The sequence below is a fragment of the Schistocerca nitens genome, chromosome 8 (assembly GCF_023898315.1).
Source record: "Schistocerca nitens isolate TAMUIC-IGC-003100 chromosome 8, iqSchNite1.1, whole genome shotgun sequence".
Classification (NCBI taxonomy): domain Eukaryota; kingdom Metazoa; phylum Arthropoda; class Insecta; order Orthoptera; family Acrididae; genus Schistocerca; species Schistocerca nitens.
The window spans coordinates 84941515-84966473 of NC_064621.1; the positions used below are offsets into that span (position 1 = coordinate 84941515).

Consider the following 24959-nt stretch of genomic DNA (forward strand, 5'->3'; position numbering starts at 1 on the left):
CGGCAAGGTCCATGGTTCATGGACATTAAAAAACAGTATATAGAAGGTTCTGAAAATATCGTACCTGGCACTTTGTCTAGGTTACCTGTGGGCCACAAAGAGTTAAAACGTACAGAAGGGCCTGGTGTAATTTTTGTGATTAACTTTTTGACAATAGAATGTCCACATAACAGGGTACAAGAAATGGCTCGAAGAATAACCGAAAACATCCATTATGATCACTACTTTACAGAAATATTTGCTATGTGTATTAGAAAGTCTTTACTTCCTAATCAAGCAGAGAAATGGAAGGTTATAGGGAATAATTTGTTTTGGAGAGACAGTATAACATCGCAACGTTGGTGTTTATGCATCCTGAAGTTAATGGAGGATGAGATTGTGTGGTATGTTCATACTGGATATGGACATTTTGGGATAAAAAATGTATTGCCCATATGAATAAGTTCTACTATTTTAAGAAACTAGGACATAAGGTAGCATCTTTAATTAGGACTTGTGAAATCTGTCAGAAGGTGAAAGAGAGTAACACTCATATTAAATACAAAATGTATCCAATCACTCCTAAGACATTACACGATCTTGCAGCAGTGGATTTCTTTGGAGCACTTTCAAAAGGAAAGGGAGGAGTATCATACATTTTTGTACTCATAGAGTGTTGGTCGAAGTATGTTAAGCTGTAGCCCATTAAGAAAAACAAATACACCAACCATGATACACTGTCTGCAACAATACCTTCTCAAGGTAGACAAACCAAAACGATTTCTATCTGACCATGGGCCACAATTTGTCAGTAACAAATTTAAAGAATTTCTAGCATGGGAGGATATTTGTCAAGTATTAATATCCAACTATAACCCATTGTCAAATCCATGTGAATAAGTAATGAAAGAAATTGGTAAATTATGCTGCACCTTCTGACATGAAAGATATACATTATGGGCAATGAAGATCAAAGACATTGAACTTATTTTAAATGAACTACCACATTTATCAACTGGATTAACACCTTTAGTAGTAATAAGCAAACCTTTTATAGCAGAACATCTTATTGAATGTTTCATTTGACCTGAACAACCTACTGACGATTACCAACTTAAACAGGAAATAGTCTCAAAGAATCTAGTTGACAAAGCACAACAACGAGTAAGTAGACATAATGAGAAGGCTATCAAACCTCAGTACAAGATCGATGACCTAGTTCTCATAAAACAGCATCCTCAAAGCTCTGCCCTGAAGAAGGAGACACATAAATTTTTCCAGAAGTATGAAGGACCTTACCGAGTACAAGCGGTAGTACATCCCAAGGCCTTATTTTTAGTAAATCCTATAACAGGATCAGAAAAAGGAAAATACAATGTTAAGGATATAAAGTTGTGTATCTCCCATGGATGTTAACATTCTGTGCTAATGAGTGGAGTGACGACCGTCGGATCCCTAGATGTTTTCGATGTTTCTTCTGCAATAAAATTTTCCTGCATCGAATTCCCCCAACTTCTTAAACTATCCCCCTACTTCTTATGTGCCTGCTAAGTCATCTTCACACTCCGCTCTAGTCAGCAGTGGTCTTGATTGTAATGTCGACAGCAGCCGACTCTGGAGGAGTGTGTCCACTAAGTATTTGGAAGAAGTCGCCCTCGGTTGTTAGAGGATCGCGCCTGATATGTATTTAAGTCGCCTTCATGCTCCGCTCTAGTCAGTAGTGGTCTTGATTGTATTGCTGACAGCAGCTGATGCTCTCCATGTATAGTTAGGTCTTATTTTTGCCTAGCCAGCCAGTCCCTCCTGCCATCCACTTATAGTTAGGTCTTATTTTTGCCTAAGCTATTCTTTGAAAGTAATCCCTTATCCAGTTGGTCTATGCAAACCTGGATGCAGATTAATAAACTGCACAGAATATTAGATTAATAGAAAATGTGATACACAATTTTGTATGTAATGCAGAATGTTTTTCTACCTTTTATGAGATGTGATGTATAGGGGAGGGTTTATATTAGTTTTTGGAGGGGTCGGTAGTGTAAGTACAAACATGGCTAACACAGAACACACACCACACCTTCCGAACGACCCTCGCATTCAAGTGTGACTGATTCTTCACCATTTGCCATTCCATAGGTGTTGCTAAGATTTTTCTTCAGGAACCTCAAGGGTGAAGGTGAGAATGTCCATTCTGTAGGAGACGATTAACACCATACTTCCTCTGGCCTTTCTCTCAAGTACTGGCGAGGTAGGGATCCTGGGGAAGAGGGGTGGGAAGGGTTTCTTGTGTATGGGGCTATATTCTTTCTCTTCTTTGATCTTAGCAACCATTTCTACTTTTGCCTTTCTTACTTCTTATTTTAGTACCTTTCCCTCTTTACATATTCATGTACTTCTATCACAGAAGTCCTCATTTTCCATGGTTTCCAATCAATTCAACTTATTTTAATAAGTAGGCTGAAGAATCAGGCTACACAAACACACTTATGCAATACACACAAACAATACAATTACGCAAACAATGATCTTGCACATCAAAAGGAGAGGACCGTAAAGGGTTGTAGGGGGAAAGGAATGTGTACATTGAGAAAGGATGCACACACTGTCGTTTACTGTGATGGTTCTAGATCACACACATGGTAACATGGAGACATTTTAGGGAAATATGCACACACTGTCATTCACTATAATGGCTCTACATTGCCTAGGTACGAGAAAGAAACTATCGTGTATATATACAGGGTGGTCCATTGATAGTGACCGGGCCAAATATCTCATGAAATAAGCATCAAACGAAAAAACTACAAAGAACGAAACTCATCTAGCTTGAAGGGGGAAACCAGATGGCGCTATGGTTGGCCCGCTAGATGGCACTGCCATGGGTCAAATGGATATCAGCTGCATTTTTTAAATAGGAACCCCCATGTTTTTATTACATATTCATGTAGTACATAAAGAAATATGAATGTTTTAGTTGGACCACTTTTTTCGCTTTGTGATAGATGGTGCTGTAATCAAACGTATAAGTACGTGGTATCACGTAAAATTCCGCCAGTGCGGAAGGTATTTGCTTCGTGATATATTACCTGTGTTAAAATGGACCGTTTACCAGTTGTGGAAAAGGTCGATATTGTGTTGATGTATGGCTATTGTGATCAAAATGCCCAATGGGCGTGTGGAATGTATGCTGCTCGGTATCCTGGATGACATCATCCAAGTGTCCGGACCGTTCACCAGATAGTCACGTTATTTAAGGAAATAGGAAGTGTTCAGCCACATGTGAAACATCAACCATGACGTCCAACAAATGATGATGCCCAAGTAGGTGTTTTAGCTGCTGTCACGGCTAATCTGCACATCAGTAGCGGACAAATTGCGTGAGAATCGGGAATCTGAAAAACGTCGGTGTTGATAATGCTACATCAACATCGATTGCACCCGTACCATATTTCTATGTACCAGGAATTGCATGGTGACGACTTTGAACATCATGTACAGTTCTGCCACTGGGTACAAGAGAACTTACAGGACGATGACAGATTTTTTTGCACGTGTTCTATTTAGCGATGAAGCGTCATTCACCAACAGCGGTAATATAAACCGATAATATGCACTATTGGGAAACAGAAAATCCATGATGGCAGTGACAAGTGGAACATCAGCGACCTTGGCTTGTTAATGTATGTTGCGGCGTTATGGGAGGAAGGATAATTCGCCCCCATTTTATCGATGGCAATCTAAATGGTGCAATGTATGCTGATTTCCTACATAATGTTCTACCGATGTTACTACAAGATGTTTCACTGCTTGACCGAATGGCAATGTACTTCCAACATGATGGATGTCCAGCACATAGCTCATGTGCAGTTGAATCGGTAAAATTTCTTTCTGTGGCGAAAGTTGAAGGATATTTGCTATCGTGATCCACCAACAATGCCTGACAACATGCATCAGTCATTGTCAATGCATGTGCGAACATTACGGTAGGCGAACTACTCGCTGTTGAGAGGAATGTCGTTACACGTATTGCCAAATGCATTGAGGTTGACGGACATCATTTTGAGCATTTATTGCATTAATGTAGTATTTACAGGTAATCACACTGTAACAGCATGCATTCTCAGAAACGATAAGTCCACAAAGATACATGTATTACATTGGAACAACTGAAATAAAATGTTCAAACATATCTATGTTCTGTATTTTAATTTAAAAAAACCCACCTGTTACCAACTGTTCGTCTAAAATTGTGAGCCGTATGTTTGTGACTATTACAGTGCCATCTATCACAAAGCGAAACAAGAGGTCCAACTAAAACATTCACATTTCTTTACGTACTACACGAATATGTAATAAAAAAAGGGGGTTCCTATTTAAAAAAAACGCTGTTGATATCCGTTTGACCTATGGCAGTGCCATCTAGCAGGCCAACCATAGCCATCTGGTTTCCCCCTTCAAGCTAGACAAGTTTCGTTCTTTGTAGTTTTTTTGTCTGACGCTTATTTTGTGAGATATTTCACCCGGTTTCAATCAATGGACCACCGTGTATGTATAAGAAAAGAACGATGATGATTCTATATCGCATATATATAAACCTATGATAATTTTACATCAGGGATACATGTGAAGGAAGTGTGAGTAATTAAGGAGAGCATAAGCCAAGGAGGAATTAATGCGTATAAGCCAGGGAGGAACTAATTGTGATAATTATCAGTCGAACATTTGTTCTGATGATTTGAAGGATAGTGGGACAAGTATAGCATAAGTAAAGGCATGATATATTGAATAGTGTATATAAATGTTGTGTCTATGGGAAGCATAGTGGAATAGTAGTGGAGGACCCTAGGGGATTAAGTGAAGTATTAGGAAGTGAGTGTTAAGTGTGAAATAGATTTTATTTTCCAGTGGATATTTAATTATAGAGTACATAAAGATGTATACTTGGGAAATGAAACATGAGTCCTACTCAGGAAGGATAAGGTGGGCGCACCCAGCATTTATTGGATATAAAGGGCAGATAGGCAGACCTAAGAAAGGCTGACTTATACTGTGCGGACAGGGGGAACAAGAAGGGGATTGACCTGTACCATAGGAAAAAAGGAATGAAGAGGGGTGTACCTACCGAAACAGTAGGAGTAGGTGCACTCATAGGGTCAACCCGTATGTAAGGTATAGGTACTGTTCCTACAGGGAAAAGGACAATATTGTGGCAGAAGTCACACATTTTGTGGGAATTATTCTGGTAAATTTGAAATCTAGACTCCTGGAAATGGAAAAAAGAACACATTGACACCGGTGTGTCAGACCCACCATACTTGCTCCGGACACTGCGAGAGGGCTGTACAAGCAATGATCACACGCACGGCACAGCAGACACACCAGGAACCGCGGTGTTGGCCGTCGAATGGCGCTAGCTGCGCAGCATTTGTGCACCGCCGCCGTCAGTGTCAGCCAGTTTGCCGTGGCATACAGAGCTCCATCGCAGTCTTTAACACTGGTAGCATGCCGCGACAGCGTGGACGTGAACCGTATGTGCAGTTGACGGACTTTGAGCGAGGGCGTATAGTGGGCATGCGGGAGGCCGGGTGGACGTACCGCCGAATTGCTCAACACGTGGGGTGTGAGGTCTCCACAGTACATCGATGTTGTCGCCAGTGGTCGGCGGAAGGTGCACGTGCCCGTCGACCTGGGACCGGACCGCAGCGACGCACGGATGCACCCCAAGACCGTAGGATCCTATGCAGTGCCGTAGGGGACCGCACCGCCACTTCCCAGCAAATTAGGGACACTGTTGCTCCTGGGGTATCGGCGAGGACCAGTCGCAACCGTCTCCATGAAGCTGGGCTACGGTCCCGCACACCGTTAGGCCGTCTTCCGCTCACGCCCCAACATCGTGCAGCCCGCCTCCAGTGGTGTCGCGACAGGCGTGAATGGAGGGACGAATGGAGACGTGTCGTCTTCAGCGATGAGAGTCGCTTCTGCCTTGGTGCCAATGATGGTCGTATGCGTGTTTGGCGCCATGCAGGTGAGTGCCACAATCAGGACTGCATACGACCGAGGCACACAGGGCCAACACCCGGCATCATGGTGTGGGGAGCGATCTCCTACACTGGCCGTACACCACTGGTGATCGTCGAGGGGACACTGAATAGTGCACGGTTCATCCAAACCGTCATTGAACCCATTGTTCTACCATTCCTAGACCGGCAAGGGAACTTGCTGTTCCAACAGCACAATGCACGTCCGCATGTATCCCGTGCCACCCAACGTGCTCTAGAAGGTGTAAGTCAACTACCCTGGCCAGCAAGATCTCCGGATCTGTCCCCCATTGAGCATGTTTGGGACTGGATGAAGTGTCGTCTCACGCGGTCTGCATGTCCAGCACGAACGCTGGTCCAACTGAGGCGCCAGGTGGAAATGGCATGGCAAGCCGTTCCACAGGACTACATCCAGCATCTCTACGATCGTCTTCATGGGAGAATAGCAGCCTGCATTGCTGCGAAAGGTGGATATACACTGTACTAGTGCCGACATTGTGCATGCTCCGTTGCCTGTGTCTATGTGCCTGTGGTTCTGTCAGTGTGATCATGTGATGTATCTGACCCCAGGAATGTGTCAATAAAGTTTCCCCTTCCTGGGACAATGAATTCACGGTGTTCTTATTTCAATTTCCAGGAGTGTATATAACACTAGCATTATTGTTTTATTTTTATGAGTGTCAGAAAGAACAATTTCATTTCCTCTAGACTACAAGATACTGTAGGTAATGAAAATATTATGTACTAAAGAAAAAATAGTACAGAGAATTAGAATGAAGAAAGAAATAATTAAGTGTCTATGGCACCTGGAGTCTGTGACTGGAAATCAAGAATGTTGTCTGCACAGTTCCTAGATATCTACATCTACATCTACATTTATACTCTGCAAGCCACCCAGTGGTGTGTGGCGGAGGGCACTTTACGTGCCACTGTCATTACCTCCCTTTCCTGTTCCAGTCGCGTATGGTTTGCGGGAAGAACGACTGCCGGAAAGCCTCTGTGCGCACTAGAATCTCTCTAATTTTACATTCGTGATCTCCTCGGGAGGTATAAGTAGGGGGAAGCAATATATCCAATACCTCATCGAGAAATGCACCCTCTCGATACCTGGACAGCAAGCTACACCGTGATGCAGAGCGCCTCTCTTGCAGAGTCTGCCACTTGAGTTTGCTAAACATCTCCGTAATGCTATCACGCTTACCAAATAACCCTGTGATGAAATGCGCCGCTCTTCTTTGGATCTTCTCTATCTCCTCCGTCAACCCGACCTGGTACAGATCCCACACTGATGAGCAACACTCAAGTATAGGTCGAACGAATGTTTTGTAAGCCACCTCCTTTGTAGATGGACTACATTTTCTAAGGACTCTCCCAATGAATCTCAACCTGGTACTCGCCTTACCAACAATTAATTTTATATGATCATTCCACTTCAAATTGTTCCGCATACACACTCCCAGATATTTTACAGAAGTAACTGCTACCAGTGTTTGTTCCACTATCATGTAATCATACAATAAAGGATCCTTCTTTCTATGTATTTGCAATAAATTACATTTGTCTATGTTAAGGGTCAGTTGCAACTCCCTGCACCAAGTGCCTGTCCTCTGCAGATCTTCCTGCATTTCACTGCAATTTTCTAATGCTGCAACTTCTCTGTATACTACAGCATCATCCACGAAAAGCCGAAACTATCTACTATGTCATTTATATATATTGTGAAAAGCAATGGTCCCATAACACTCTCCTGTGGCACGCCACAGGTTACTTTAATGTCTGTAGATGTCTCTCCATTGAGAACAACATGCTGTGTTCCGTTTGCTAAAAACTCTTCAATCCAGCCACACAGCTGGTCGGATATTCCGTAGGCTCTTACTTTGTTTATCAGGCGACAGTGTGGAACTGTATTGAACACCTTCCAGAAGTCAAGGAAAATGGTATCTACCTGGGAACCTGTATCTAATATTTTCTGGGTCTCATGAACAAATAAAGCAAGTTGGGTCTCACACGATCGCTGTTTCCGGAATCCATGTTGATTCCTACAGAGTAGATTCTGGGTTTCCAGAAACGACATGATACACAAGCAAAAAACATGTTCTAAACTCCTACAACAGATCGACGTCAGATATATAGGTCTATAGTTTAGCACATCTGCCCAATGACCCTTCTTGAAGACTGTTAGAAGGGGGGCAAGTTCTTTCGCGTACTCTGTGTAGAATCGAATTGGTATCCTTTCAGGTCCAGTGGACTTTTCTCTGTTGAGTGATTTCAGTTGCTTTTCTATTCCTTTTTCGTTTGTGTGAGGATTTAGAGAAGGAACTGCAGTGTGGTCTTCCTCTGCGAAACGGCTTTCGGAAAAGGTGTTTAGTATTTCAGCTTTATGCGTGTCATCCTCTGTTTCAATGCCATCATCATCCCGGAGTGTCTGTATATGCTGTTTCGAGCCACTTACTGATTTAACATAAGACCAGAACTTCCTAGGATTTTATATCAAGTCGGTACATACAATTTTACTTTCGAGTTCACTGAACGCTTCACACATAGCCCTCCTTACGCTAACTTTGGCATTGTTTAGCTTCTGTTTGTCTGAGAGGTTTTGGCTCCGTTTAAACTTGCAGTGAAGCTCTCTTTGCTTTTGCAGTAGTTTCCTAACTTTGTTGTTGAACCACGGTGGGTTTTTCCGGTCCCTCACAGTTTTACTCAGCACGTACCTGTCTAAAACACATTTTACGATTGCCTTGAACTTTTTCCATAAACACTCAACATTGTCAGTGTTGGAACAGAAATTTTCGTTTTGATCTGTTAGGTAGTCTGAAATCTGCCTTCTATTACCCTTGTTAAACAGATAAACCTTCCTCCCTTTTTTTTATATTCCTATTTACTTCCATATTCAGGGATGCTGCAACGGCCTTATGATCACTGATTCCCTGTTCTGCGCTTACAAGTCGAAAAGTTTGGGTGTGTTTGTTATCAGTAGGTCCAAGATGTTATCTCCACGAGTCGGTTCTCTGTTTAATTGCTTGAGGTAATTTTCGGATAGTGCACTCAGTATAATGTCACTCGATGCTCTGTCCCTCCCACCCGTCCTAACCATCTGAGTGTCCCAGTCTATATCTGGTAAATTGAAATCTCCACCTAAGACTATAACATGCTGAGGAAATTTATGTGAAATGTATTCCAGATTTTCTCTCAGTTGTTCTGCCACTAATGCTGCTGAGTCAGGAGGTCGGTAAAAGGAGCCAATTATTAACCTAGCTCGGTTGTTGAGTGTAACCTCCACCCATAATAATTCACAGGAACTATCCACTTCTACTTCATTACAGGATAAACTACTACTAACAGCGACAAACACGCCACCTCTGGTTGCATGCAATCTATCCTTTCTAAACACCGCCTGTGCCTTTGTATAAAAGTACTAACTCCAACATTAGGTGAAATGCTCAGATAGTTATTATCCAAACGAAAAAAGAAGAGCTAGATATTAAGTACATGATTACTAAAAGAAATATAATGTATACTGATTAAAATGTAAATTAGTGTTATGTGGGACATTAAAGTACATAATGAATATGAATAAAATATCGTGCGTTCGAGCTAAGGGGAGGGATGTGTAGTAACTCCAGAATTTCGGCGTAAATTCTAGACACTCGGCCTTCCACCATCTTGAACACCCGATGTTTTAAAAAAGTAAGTAAGAGAGTGGAAACGCATCTACTGTGAGGTTGGAAGTTTGTAATGAGAAGATGATAAGCGGGACAGGCGAACAACACCAACAAGTGTTTGCCACAAGAGAAATAATTTGGTTGTTAAAACCAGGCAATTGTGATTACATTTAATTGTATCTAATGGGTATCAGTGTAACTGACTTGCAAGAGTTTGTATGCTTATATGAAACTTGTGGAAATGAAAATACACCTTATCTGAACTGAAAGTATGAGAGTACTGAGTTATTTCAAATGAGAGAGATAGTAATTTTTTGGTTCCTCTAACCAGCATTATTTCTTCAAGTTGTGGAGATCGACACAGCCACATATCCAGAGAAGAGGATCAGCTAAATGTTTCAAGTAAGTCAACTGTAGTAAGAGAAGTGTGAAGTTCGCAATCCAGTTTTGCACCACTTCTCTTGTCGCCGAAACCATTAGTTTGTTGACTGAAGTTCAGAAACAGACCAGTGTTGAAATGTGTGAGGAACTGCTTGCAGTTGTTAATGACAATGAAAACTTTTTGAAGAACATCATAACAGGCAATGAGGCGTGGGTATATGACTATGATACTGAAATGAAGATGCTGTCATCACAGTGGGTGGGCAATGGGTGGTCACATTGTCCAAAACAGCACTCATAATTCAGTCAAAGATCAACGTGATGTTGGTTGTGATTTTTGACTACAAAGGCATTATCCATCATGAATTTGTGTCACATGGTCAGATGGTAAACAAGGAAGTCTACCAGGAAATCCTAGTATGCATGAGGGATGTGGTGCACAGGAAGAGGCCTGAACTGTGGGAAGCCAGAGTTGGAAGCTGCGTCATGATGATGCACCAGCTCACGCATCACTCCTTGTCTGCAGCTATCTAGCAAAATATCAAATTCCTGTTGTGTCCCATCCACCATATTCTCTGGACGTAGCCCAAGCAGACTTTTTCCTGTTTCCCAAACTGAAAAACATGTTGAAAGGATGTCATTTCCAAACCACAGAGAGCAACAGGACCATGCAATGAGAAACCTGTGTGTCTTACAATAAAATGTGTTCCAGGAGACATTCCAAAACTGGAAGAAACAATGGGAATGGTGTATTGCCAGTAGAGGGGACTATTTTGAAGGGGACAGTGTTGTACAATAAGCAAGTTCATTTTCTTTTTGAACACACTTCATATACATGTACAACTGTTAGTAAACATTACAACATGCATTGTACAAAGTAACAATAGAAAAATATTTATTTGTAATACATTCACATCTAAGCATGATTATACATGTCACATTGAAGCTGTTGTATAGTTCACAATAAATGTTCAAATATCCCACTGTCAATTTCAGTGCATTTGTGCACTCTTGAGAGAACACATTGTGTTGCTTGTCTGAGTGCCTCAGCATGTTCCATAATGAAGGCAGCAGCATCCATGAGATGACCAAGCAGTTCATCTCACTTATTCTCATTTTTGTTACTACACTTCAAGACTTCATCCAACCCCATAAACAAAAAATCAAATGGTGTAAAGCCTAGCAATCTTGGTGGCCAGTTAACTGTACTTCCATGAACAATCCAGAAACTAGGTTAAGTGCAGTTGAGATATTCCCTAACATGTCTGGTAAAATGTCAAGGGGCTCTGTCATGCTGGAAGTACATTGCAGTCCACATGGCTACAGGGACATCCTCAAGGTGTTCAACAAATGAATTTTCAAAAAATGCAAGTAACTCAGCTCCATCATTCACTCAACTAAAATGACTGGAACTGTCAACAGGTTACCAATCATGACACACCAAACACTGATAAAAAAAAGAACTTGGAAACTGGCTTCCACTGTAGTGTGTGAATTTTATTGTGACCACTGATGACTATTATGTGTTGTTGATTCCATTCCATGCAAACATGATTTAGTCAGCGAATAGTATTAATGGAAGCAAATGATGATTGTTATTTAACCCATGACAAAATTCAAGTTGTGTGACATTACTTCCAATGTGACCATTGCGGACAGACTGTATGTGAAATGGGTAAACATTTTATATATGCTTGTAAGACATCAATATGCCCCAACTGTCACTGTGTGCTGGCATGGGCATTACACTTTACCGTTTCATCAATGTCTTGCTGCTCTTGCAGAGTTGTTGAACTACACATTCATAAGAAAAATGGAAACTTGGAAGAATATGTATTTAATTTCTGGTAAACATTCTATGATCAGAAATTCAACATGTTCAAAAATGTCAATGGTATTCTTTGGCAGCAGCAGAACACTAACACTGCAAAAGCCATAAACGAACACCATATCTGCATAGTCTTCATTAGTGTAGACTTGTGGCACTGGAGTATATACAAAGACAGTTAACTGATGCCTTTTTTTTCTGATTCACTCTCAATCTCTTGACCTACACGACTCACAACACACTATGGACAACTGCACATTCGAGTAGGTAAGTCACATATGTGCATGCCACTGACCCAAAAACAAATGTTTGTTAAATGTGTTCTATCTAATAAACAATGTGGAGTAGTGCATACATCCATAGGAAGTGTTTTGCTTCATGTGATCATTCCTGTCATATCCCTGGATACTGACTTTTCCTCCGGGGACATCCTGTCCAAAGAGAGAGATGCTAAATGAAACATGTTTCACTGTCATGAGGGCACTGAGTAAACCCTTCAATGACTACTATTCGTGAATCACAAAGGAACTGAAATTAAGGAAAAAGCAGATACGTTGAACTCTGTTTGAAATCTTGTTTGTTTATTTGTTTTTGTGCCATGAATATTATGTTGCACAATGTACAATGTTTCACTATCATGAGGATACCGAGTAAACCCTTCAGTGACTACTATTCATGAATCACACAGGAACTGAAATTAAGGAAAAAGCAGGTATGTTGAACTACATTTGCAATCTTATCTGTTTATTTATTTTGGTGCCAAGAATATTATGTTGTACAAAATAAAAAAAGATATGCTGTGCGATGTATGAAAAACACATACACAGAAATATGTAGCACAGATATGTATGTTTAGTTACAATAATAAGATATAATAATACAATATAACAGTACATCTCAACATGCATTGTGTAAGTTGTTTGTCAGATTTGCATGCTATAATTTAGTAACACAGCAAACATTCAAAATAATTTGAATTATAAGATTTACAATAAGTGAAATTTAGGTTCAAGTAGAGTTGATGTTTCACTATCACTATGACTGTTAGATACTCATCAACTGAATAAAATGAATGTGGAAGTATATGTTTCCTTAAAGGAAAATCCAGGAGTATTACCCTCAGTTTAATTCTCCCACTAATGCAAAGAAGAGTGGATATAGATATATGTCACTGGTGCTGAGAAACAGCTGAAATGTGACAATATTGCAAAGCCTGATGGAACCCCTACCAGATCCGACACAGAATCTGTGGCTAAGTTAGCTCAGATTTCAACCATCCCATAGATTCTTTGAACACAAAGCTGTGCCCCAATACGGGAAAAAAGCAAAGACTACACTTCTCCACACAAGGGTAACAGAAGTGATCCACAAAACTACCATCTAATATCTTTGACATCCATCTGTTGCAAGGACTCCCATACCCAGCCACAAAGGCGGAATTGGGTGGCGGTTGGAGCGCAGCAATCTCTAGTTCTCAGGGAAAGGACAAAATTGGTATAGTCAGCTGTTTTTCTTTCAAGAAAATGATTTAAAAGTCAACATTATGCAACAATATTATCAAAAGGATAGTTGCTACTCACTGTATAGTGGAGGTGCTGAGTCACAGATAGGCACAACAAAAAGACTGCCAGAAAATGTGTTGTGTGTGTGTGTGTGTGTATTTTGCCTATTTTTGACAAAGGCCTTGTTGGCCAAAAACTCATTTTGTGACAGTCTTTTTGTTATGCCTATCCACGACTCAGCATCTCCATTATATGGTGAGCAGCAACTATCCTTTTCATGACACTGTTACATTCCATCCTGGATTTTTCAATATTATACAGGTTTTTAACATGGTTGGAACTATAATTTCTTATGGCTATTTACAAGTTGCCATTTGTCTTCCAAATTATTAAAAATATTCCACATTCACAAGTCTAGACCACCCTACAAGCTATCATGTGGGTGCCCTTGATGTGTTATAGGGTCTTGTTACACATTATGAGCTCAAATGTAATGAGGTATTCAAATTGAATGACTGTCTCAGTGCAACCAACATGGATTCTGAAAACATCACTCATGCAAATCCTAACTCATATGACAATGTGAAAGGCATGGATCAAGGCAGTCAGGTAGATGAAGTACACTCCTGGAAATGGAAAAAAGAACACATTGACACCGGTGTGTCAGACCCACCATACTTGCTCCGGACACTGCGAGAGGGCTGTACAAGCAATGATCACACGCACGGCACAGCGGACACACCAGGAACCGCGGTGTTGGCCGTCGAATGGCGCTAGCTGCGCAGCATTTGTGCACCGCCGCCGTCAGTGTCAGCCAGTTTGCCGTGGCATACGGAGCTCCATCGCAGTCTTTAACACTGGTAGCATGCCGCGACAGCGTGGACGTGAACCGTATGTGCAGTTGACGGACTTTGAGCGAGGGCGTATAGTGGGCATGCGGGAGGCCGGGTGGACGTACCGCCGAATTGCTCAACACGTGGGGTGTGAGGTCTCCACAGTACATCGATGTTGTCGCCAGTGGTCGGCGGAAGGTGCACGTGCCCGTCGACCTGGGACCGGACCGCAGCGACGCACGGATGCACGCCAAGACCGTAGGATCCTATGCAGTGCCGTAGGGGACCGCACCGCCACTTCCCAGCAAATTAGGGACACTGTTGCTCCTGGGGTATCGGCGAGGACCATTCGCAACCGTCTCCATGAAGCTGGGCTACGGTCCCGCACACCGTTAGGCCATCTTCCGCTCACGCCCCAACATCGTGCAGCCCGCCTCCAGTGGTGTCGCGACAGGCGTGAATGGAGGGACGAATGGAGACGTGTCGTCTTCAGCGATGAGAGTCGCTTCTGCCTTGGTGCCAATGATGGTCGTATGCGTGTTTGGCCCCGTGCAGGTGAGCGCCACAATCAGGATTGCATACGACCGAGGCACACAGGGCCAACACCCGGCATCATGGTGTGGGGAGCAATCTCCTACACTGGCCGTACACCACTGGTGATCGTCGAGGGGACACTGAATAGTGCACAGTACATCCAAACCGTCATCGAACCCATCGTTCTACCATTCCTAGACCGGCAAGGGAACTTGCTGTTCCAACAGGACAATGCACGTCCGCATGTATCCCGTGCCACCCAATGTGCTCTAGAAGGTGTAAGTCAACTACCCTGGCCAGCAAGATCTCCGGATCTGTCCCCCATTGAGCATGTTTGGGACTGGATGAAGTGTCGTCTCACGCGGTCTGCACGTCCAGCACGAACGCTGGTCCAACTGAGGCGCCAGGTGGAAATGGCATGGCAAGCCGTTCCACAGGACTACATCCAGCATCTCTACGATCGTCTCCATGGGAGAATAGCAGCCTGCATTGCTGCGAAAGGTGGATATACACTGTACTAGTGCCGACATTGTGCATGCTCCGTTGCCTGTGTCTATGTGCCTGTGGTTCTGTCACTGTGATCATGTGATGTATCTGACCCCAGGAATGTGTCAATAAAGTTTCCCCTTCCTGGGACAATGAATTCACGGTGTTCTTATTTCAATTTCCAGGAGTGTATTTCTTGACTTCAGAAAAGCAACTCTCCTGTACCACACAAATGTTTATTAGAAAAGTATTATAGTATGGGGCAAAAAGTGGTATCTAAGTCTGTATTATGATTTTATTTCTATATCTTGCAATAAACACTAAGATAAAATCCAAATCTATCGCTGATATCCATTTTGGATCGCAACTAATACCTAGTATCATGGGAGCTCCACTGCTTTTTGGGAGTTCTTGGATAGAAAGTAGAGATGTAGAAGTAATTCAGGTGTCCTCAAGGAAGAGTGTTGGCCCACTTGCTGTTCATATTCTATATTAATAATCTAGCAGACAATATTAATAATAACCTTAGACTTTTTGCAAATAGTGCAATTATTTATGATGTACTACTGTCTGAAGTACTTCTTAAATATTTAGTCAAATCTTGATAAGATTTAAAAGTGGTGCAAAGACTGACAACTTCTTGCAAATGTTCGGAATCATAAAACTATGCACTTTACAAAATGCACAAACACAATATCCAATGATGGCAATATCAATGACACAAAACTGGGACACATTAATTCATATATATAAGTTGGTGTTGAATGTGCCAATGTGAAATTGTTTCATTTGAGGTCAGGTCATGCTTAATACTGTATTTCCCCCCTTTTCTGCTCTCTGTGCCACATGCATTGTATCTTAATGATCCAAATCATTATCAAAGTAGTATTTTTCAAAAACTTGTCACTGAGTGCATAGTTTACAGGCTGCTGATAACAACATAAATAGTTCATGTAGATCATTTTATTTAAAGAAATATTCAAAATTAACAATTTGTAAAAACCACTTGCCTTTGTAATTTTAACCTTGGTACTCATTATATGTTTCATAACAATAATGGAAATTCCTGGAGGGAGCAATATGTAAAATAAGGGAAAGTCAACTGCTCACCTATAACAGATTGATACTTGGAACTTAGAAACATGTAACATAGAACAGCATACACACTAGCTTTCGAGCGTTAGCTCATTTTAAGTACACACATTCAGACACCAAACAACACTGACACCCAAATACACACTCCTGTAGACATGGCAAGAATAATTATTGACACTCAATTATTGAAAACTGTTGCCTGAGTTAATGGAGCTGGGGAGGGAAGGACTCAAGGTGGGGGCAGCAGGAGAGACTCCAAGGCTGCCCCTCCCATTCACCCTCTTTACCTTTCTCTCTTTCTTCCCCCTTAGTTTTGTCCCCTCTCCTTCTTCCTGCATCTCTCTTGCTGTACCATCTGCATTCCTGCCTTCCTCTAGTGCAGCGCAGAGGCATATACCTGAAGACCTGCCTTTTTCCCGCTACCCCCTTCTTGTGCCCTCTCCTATCTCTCCCCACCTCCATCAGCTCCATTCAATGATTGTGTACCAATAATTAATCTTGCCATGGCTATGGGAGTGTGCATTTGTGTGTTTGAATGTTTGTACTTTTGCATGAAAAAGAAGTAGTCCATAAAAGATAGTGTGAATGCTGTATTCTGTTATGTGTTTCTGTGCTCCATGCATCAATCTTCTGTTGGTGAATGGTTGCCTTTCCCTTATTTTATGTGTTGTTTATTTTATGAAATGTCTATCTTACCTGACAGGCCTCTTCTTTTCTAAAAACAGTGTAATTGAAAAGTTATCTTTATTCAAAAGTGTTGGTTTCCATAATCTAATATATACATAATCCTTTCAAAAACCTAGTGCCACAGTACTGTAGCCCTGTTCTTTTTGTTTTCAAACCACAGAATTTTAGTAGAATAACACATTGATAAATGAAATACTTCAATTACAAAAGGTAAGTTTTCAGAAAATTCTAGATTGACTTTTCTAAATCCCGTGGATAAAAACACAAACTCAAAATTCTACTAAGAAAAATAGGTCATATCATTTTTGTCATTTGAAGAGTACCCAGCTCATAGTTCAACAAAATAACATTTTGCTCTAATGTATGTATGTATTAACCATCATTGTTGTTGCTTATGAAAATGTATTGATCCTATATTGTCTCATACTGTAAAAACTGTAATACAGGCATCTTTAAAAAGGCACTATGCAAACAGCAAATGTCACCGAATATCGGTGGAAACCTACTTACAAAATTTCAAGAAGCAACATTAATTGATGACTCTAGACACATTCTTAAGCCCATTATGTGTTATTTTCATAGGTAACATAAAGACAGTATTAGGGTAATTATTGCACACATAAAGGCATTTAGACATTTTTTCCAAATGAGTGACTGGACTGGGAAAAAAATCCTAAAATTTGGTTATGCTAGGTACCTCCACCATGCACTTTCCAGTAGTTTGTAGAGTATGTGTTGTGACTCGCCGATCATTCAAAGCACCGCCGCGCAATTACGCGTCCTCTACGTGCGGCACTGTCTGCCAGCCATGCTGCAGCTGTGCCACCTAAGCGGCCAGCCGAGCAGTGGCCGCTAGACTGGGACTCAGTGCTCATTCGAATGCTAACGTGTACACATATCTTGCTTGTCAACTTACTCTGTGACTTATATGTGTTGTGTCGTTCTGAAATATATTTGTTAAACTTGACGTTATAACAATTGGCAACAAGGATGGGATTTTTCCTTTTCACCGTTGACACACAGGGTTCCATGGCTACTGTCGAGCAACTATTGCAAAATCTCCTTGAACAGCAAACGCTTCTAAAAGCGGCGATTCGCGATTTCGTTGCGGCATCAAATGCGGGGCGTTTCTCATCGTTGGCTGTACCTCCTTTTCCTCCTTACGACGAGATGGCGGAAGACTGGTCTGATTATGAAAAACGTCTTCGACAGCACTTTTTGGCATTTCATGTCACGGACGAACAACCATGTAAGTCTATGTCCTTTCCTGGATTTCACCTCAAATGTATCGGTTGTCGTCACAATTGGCTCCTTTGAAGGATCCTGCATCTTTGTCCTTTGCTGAAATGTGCTCACTTCTGTCTGTCTATTTTCAAAAGCAAATGCATGTGGTAGCCTCTCGTGTTGCCTTTTATCGTTGTCAAAAACAGCCACATCAATCCTATCGCGCTTGGGCTGCTGAACTTCACAGCCTCAGTCGAAAGTGTCAATTTGTTACTGACGTTCACAAAGAATCCTATGCCGATTCCATGGTACGGGATGCTATTATACGGTCGGCACCCGACAAAGAAGTTCGGCAACATGCCCTTCAGTTGGCGAATCCGACTCAAGATGAAGTTCTCTCCATTGCGCAGTCTTTTGAAATTTCTCGCACCGCTGGGGCGCAAATAGAGACGTGGGGTTATGTCAGGGAAATACAACCTCTGTGCGCTGTTGACGACGCTTGCGGCGCGTCCCCACCGGCCGACGTGGCCGCAGTGCGCTCCCTCGTGCAGCCTTGGCCTAGCCGTAAACAATCCGCTAAGAAACTGCAGCAAAACCCCTGGCAACTTCCTTCATGTCCGCGGTGTTTTACGAAACATTCACGTGAGGATTGTCCCCAACGTTGGGCTGTGTGTCACAATTGCAAAAAGAAAGGTCATGTGTCTTCCATTTGCAAATCCGACCGCATACATGATGTTCATGAACATGTCTGATTCTGTGTTGTCTGTCAATTGCACTTCTTCCCTTTCAGGGAAGTTATTCCTCACTGTCCAAATCCTTGGCCGAGATGTTCGCATGCAAGTGGATACCGGTTCTGCTGCCACTGTAATTAATTCTCAGACATATCTTCAGTTGGGTTCTCCACTCCTGTCACCTGTCATTCGGCAATTACGGATTTACATTAAACAGAAGATTTCTCTCTTGGGACAGTTTAATGCTGAGGTATCTTACAAATCCGTCATTCGCACTGTTCCCATATTTGTGGTTGACCAGAGCAACACAGAAAATCTTTTTGGTTTCGATGCCTTTCGCGTTTTTGGGTTCTCCATAGATGACTCTGTCAATATTGTCTCTGATGCTATTCCTTATGCTCAACTGGATTCCTTGCTGACGACATTTTCATCCCTTTTTTCTCCTGGGTTAGGCCGTGTAAACGACTTTGAAGCTCATATCACGCTCAAACCCACTGCTCGGCCTAAGTTTTTTCGGGCTCGGCCCATTCCTGTGGCCCTTCGTGATCAGGTCAAACGGGAGCTGGATCGTCTCACTGCTTCAGGGGTCTTGCTTCCTGTCACTTCCAGTGAGTGGTCCTCTTCTGTCATTGTCGTTGCTAAGCCAAATGGTGATATTCGTCTCTGTGGCAATTTCAAAGCCACTGTAAATGCTCAATGCCTCATCGACACTTACCCTATGCCCCGTCCTGAAGAACTGTTCACTAAACTTGCTGGAGGCCAGTATTTTTCTAAAATTGACCTGTCAGAAGCTTATCATCAGCTTCCTCTCGACGCTGCTTCCCAGCAGTTTCTGGTCCTTAACACGCCTTTCGGCCTCTATCAATACCAATGCTTGCCAGTCGGGGTTGCTAGCACCCCTGCTCTCTTTCAGCGATTCTTGGAACAATTATTGCTCCCTGTCCCTGGGTGTATCAATTACATGGACGACATTGTTGTCACTGGCTCCACCACTGAAGAACATCTTCAAAATCACCGCACACTTTTTCATGTCTTACAGACTGCCAGTCTTAAGTGTAATCTTCAGAAATCACAATTTCTTCAGGCATCTATCACGTACTTGGGGTTTCAGCTCTCTCGGGATGGTATTCGTCCGCTTCAGCAAACTGTCGCTGCGATCGATGCCCTTCCTCGCCCTACATCTGTTGAGGAACTGCAGGCTTTCTTGGGGAAAATAGCATACTATCACAAGTTTTTACCGTCTGCAGCATCAAAACGTGCCTTTTCACTGGTCCGCGTCATGCGATGCGGCTTTCCAGAAATTGAAGACTATGCTGAAACAGACCCCGTGCCTGGCTACTTATCGACCTAGCCAACATCTTGTTCTTGCCACAGACGCCTCTCAATACGGGGTCGGTGCAGTCCTTGCGCACCGTTTTTCTGACAGTTCAGAACAACCCATTGCCTATGCCTCCAAAACGCTCACAGATGCCCAACAAAAGTATTCTCAAATTGAAAAAGAAGCTTTGGCCATTATTTATGCTCTTCATAAGTTTGGTGTTTTTCTCTATGGCTCATAATTTCATCTTGTTATGGATCACAAACCACTTGTTTCCTTGTTTCATCCATCAACGTCACTTCCCGACAAGGCTGCACACCGCCTCCAGTGTTGGGCTCTTTACTTGTCTCGTTTCAATTATGAGATTCATTTCCGGCCAATGGCTCAACATGCAAATGCTAATGCTCTGTCTCGCCTTCCCATGGGTCCTGATCAGGCATTCGATAGGGACGAACTTTTGTGTTTCCACCTGGATGTTGCCGAGCAGCGGGTTGTGGACGGGTTCCCCATCACTGCTACGAGTTCTGACCCTACCCTCTCCCGGGTTTTACGCTGTGTTCAGAAGGGTAGGCCAGATCGCCCGTCTGCTAAGACTTCTGATCTGTTGCGGAACTACTACGCTTTGCGCTACCACCTCACAGCTAGGGATGGTGTTATCCTCCTCTCCACTGACAGCGTGTCGTGGTACCTGCGTCTTTGCGTGCTTCGGTCTTGCGCCTCCTTCACCAAGGGCACTGGGGTGTGTCTTGCACAAAATCTCTGGCACGCCATCATGTGTACTGGCCTGGCATTGACTCTGAAATTGCACACATGGTCGCTGCCTGCGGCCCTTGTGCGTCACAGGCCGCTGCCCCGAAGTCATCTTTGTCACCGTGGCCTTCGCCTGAGAAGCCCTGGGAGCGCATTCATGCTGACTTTGCGGGACCCTTTTTAGGTACTTATTGGCTCCTCGTAATTGATGCCTACTCTAACTTTCCTTTCATTGTCTGTTGCACGTCGCCTACCACCGCGGCAACCACCAGTGCTCTCGCCCGCATTTTTTCTTTGGAAGGCCTCCCCTCTACTCTTGTTACTGATAATGGTCCCCAATTTGCCTCTTCTGAATTTGCGGATTTTTGTGCTCGTCACGGCGTTATGCATGTCACAGCCCCGCCGTTCCATCCACAATCCAACGGTGAGGCTGAACGACTGGACCGCACATTTAAGGCTCAGATGCGGAAACTTCTGACTTCTTCTGCTGCTGATGATGCACTTCTCCTGTTTCTGGCGTCTTACCATTTCAACCCCATGGGCGACCACAGCCCGTCTGAGCTCTTACATGGCCAACAGCCCCGCACGCTACTTCATCTTCTGCGGCCTCCCACCTCACGGCCGCGGGTGCCTTCCCTTGGCCGGTTCACCGCCGATGACCTCGTCTGGGTACGGGGATATGGCAGGCGGCCAAAATGGAGCCCGGGCCGCATCTTAAGACACCGTGGCAGGCGCCTGTATGAAATCCAGATGGACACGGGTGTTGCAGTGCGTCATTTGGACCAGCTTCGGCCTCGTGTGCCAGCAACGCCTGTTCCGAATGCTGCTACACCACTTTTGGCCTTACCTGACGCTCGGGATCTTGGCATCTCTCAATACTCACAACGCAGCCCTCTCACCGTCATCGCGATGCCAGCACAAGAACGGACACCACCAGGAGACGTGCCCATGCAGGAACCGGATGACCATCCTCTGTCAGAGCAAATCTACTCGCCTCCTCCTCCAACGGACGCCGACACATCGCCCATGTCTCCTGTCATATAAACTGGACTTGCCGCAACGGGCAGATTGGTGCAGGGGGCACCAACAGATTCGACCCCTACGTCTCCTGTCATCTCGACCCATTATCATCGGGGACACTTCCGTCCGTACGGGAAGCCTCCTCCTAGAGACTTTACGGCGAGTCAAACAACGCCTATGGACGTTATCCATCTCCAGGACACCTCCATCAAGACCAGTGCAACAATTTCAAAGGAGGGAAAAGTGTTGTGCCTCACCGATCATTCAAAGTGCCGCCGCACAATTACGCGTGTCCTCTACGTGCGGCGCTGTCTGCCAGCCATGCAGCAGCTGCACCACCTAAGCGGCCAGCCGAGTAGCAGCCGCTAGACTGGGACTCAGTGCTCATTCGAATGCTAACGTGTACACATGTCTTGCTTGTCAACTTACTCTGTGACTTATATGTGTTGTGTCGTTCTGAAATACACTCCTGGAAATGGAAAAAAGAACACATTGACACCGGTGTGTCAGACCCACCATATTTGCTCCGGACACTGCGAGAGGGCTGTACAAGCAATGATCACACGCACGGCACAGCGGACACACCAGGAACCGCGGTGTTGGCCGTCGAATGGCGCTAGCTGCGCAGCATTTGTGCACCGCTGCCGTCAGTGTCAGCCAGTTTGCCGTGGCATACAGAGCTCCATCGCAGTCTTTAACACTGGTAGCATGCTGCGACAGCGTGGACGTGAACCGTATGTGCAGTTGACGGACTTTGAGCGAGGGCGTATAGTGGGCATGCGGGAGGCCGGGTGGACGTACCGCCGAATTGCTCAACACGTGGGGCGTGAGGTCTCCACAGTACATCGATGTTGTCGCCAGTGGTCGGCGGAAGGTGCACGTGCCCGTCGACCTGGGACCGGACCGCAGCGACGCACGGATGCACGCCAAGACCGTAGGATCCTACGCAGTGCTGTAGGGGACCGCACCGCCACTTCCCAGCAAATTAGGGACACTGTTGCTCCTGGGGTATCGGCGAGGACCATTCGCAACCGTCTCGATGAAGCTGGGCTACGGTCCCGCACACCGTTAGGCCATCTTCCGCTCACGCCCCAACATCGTGCAGCCCGCCTCCAGTGGTGTCGCGACAGGCGTGAATGGAGGGACGAATGGAGACGTGTCGTCTTCAGCGATGAGAGTCGCTTCTGCCTTGGTGCCAATGATGGTCGTATGCGTGTTTGGCGCCGTGCAGGTGAGCGCCACAATCAGGACTGCAAAAGACCGAGGCACACAGGGCCAACACCCGGCATCATGGTGTGGGGAGCGATCTCCTACACTGGCCGTACGCCACTGGTGATCGTTGAGGGGACACTGAATAGTGCACGGTACATCCAAACCGTCATCGAACCCATCGTTCTACCATTCCTAGACCGGCAAGGGAACTTGCTGTTCCAACAGGACAATGCATGTCCGCATGTATCCCGTGCCACCCAACGTGCTCTAGAAGGTGTAAGTCAACTACCCTGGCCAGCAAGATCTCCGGATCTGTCCCCCATTGAGCATGTTTGGGACTGGATGAAGTGTCGTCTCACGCGGTCTGCACATCCAGCACGAACGCTGGTCCAACTGAGGCGCCAGGTGGAAATGGCATGGCAAGCCGTTCCACAGGACTACATCCAGCATCTCTACGATCATCTCCATGGGAGAATAGCAGCCTGCATTGCTGCGAAAGGTGGATATACACTGTACTAGTGCCGACATTGTGCATGCTCTGTTGCCTGTGTCTATGTGCCTGTGGTTCTGTCACTGTGATCATGTGATGTATCTGACCCCAGGAATGTGTCAATAAAGTTTCCCCTTCCTGGGACAATGAATTAACGGTGTTCTTATTTCAATTTCCAGGAGTGTATAATTGTTAAACTTGACGTTATAACAGTATGTATATAGATATAGGTGTGGAGTGGTCACTTGCTTCTTTCAATCTTTTGGGTGATACTACTTAGTTTCACATGTTTCATCAACATAGGTGCCTCACTGTCAGCTTCTGCATTTACTGCCCTCAAAAACAATGGGTGTAAAATTTAAGAACCTTCAACATCGCAGCCATCAGCAATTGTTGGTTAATATAGTAAAAAACTAAAAAGCCGCCTCGATTGCGAAAAAAGCACCTAGTGTTAAGTGTTAACCCAGGTTTCGGCGTAGATAACTACACCTTCTTCAGAACAACAATAAAACCCACAAGTGCCTAAGAAGACCTTTGTCAATGATTGAAAGAACACCATAGCTATACATATATAAAATTTGGGTATTCTCCAGGTCGAGTAGAGTTCAAAGAAAGAACTGGTAGCATGTCGAACGGCTTAACAGTGTGACAACTCATTACACTAACCTATAAAATGTTTGTGAGATGCAATGTGAAAATCCACATAATAACATGTGTGGTATAACAAATGCAAGATATAAAACTCTATGATTAGAACCATCATATGGTGTTAATAATATTATAAACACAACAGTTTGCATGAATGAATCTAGCTTGAATTTATGGACTCAGTCATGGTTAACAATAAAGTAACTCAAGTTTCCACTTGCCCGATTTCTCTACCAGACTGAAAATTTACAATTTACTGAAACAATACTATCCATGTAATGTTAATAAAACAGCTATGAATAAAATAATACAACAACTTCACTTACTCTGTGTTTCTAACAACATACTTCGTACTTTTTCTTCAGATTGCATCTGAAACAAAATTTTTCTTAAGAAACTGTTTTGCTGCATATTCCAATTATAAGACACAGGTAAATAATTTATCAGTATTTAAGAAAAGAAAAAATGAGCCAACTGTAAATAAAATTGAGAGGTCTGTCAAAATGAAGACTGGAATAAATTTATATTGTAATTAATGTGCAAT

The 24959-nt window shown here is 43.7% G+C and overlaps 1 protein-coding gene across 1 annotated transcript in view; it reads right to left on the reverse strand.

Annotated features, from left to right (window-relative positions):
* Nucleotides 1–24959, reverse strand: part of LOC126199400 (tubulin polyglutamylase ttll6-like) — a gene marked incomplete at its 5' end in the record, with an annotated part of 426833 nt that overhangs the window by 62914 nt on the left and 338960 nt on the right. The window contains one exon of the mRNA XM_049936319.1: nt 24742–24787. Coding sequence (XP_049792276.1) covers nt 24742–24787 — 46 coding nt within the window. The remainder of the gene's footprint in view (nt 1–24741; nt 24788–24959) is intronic.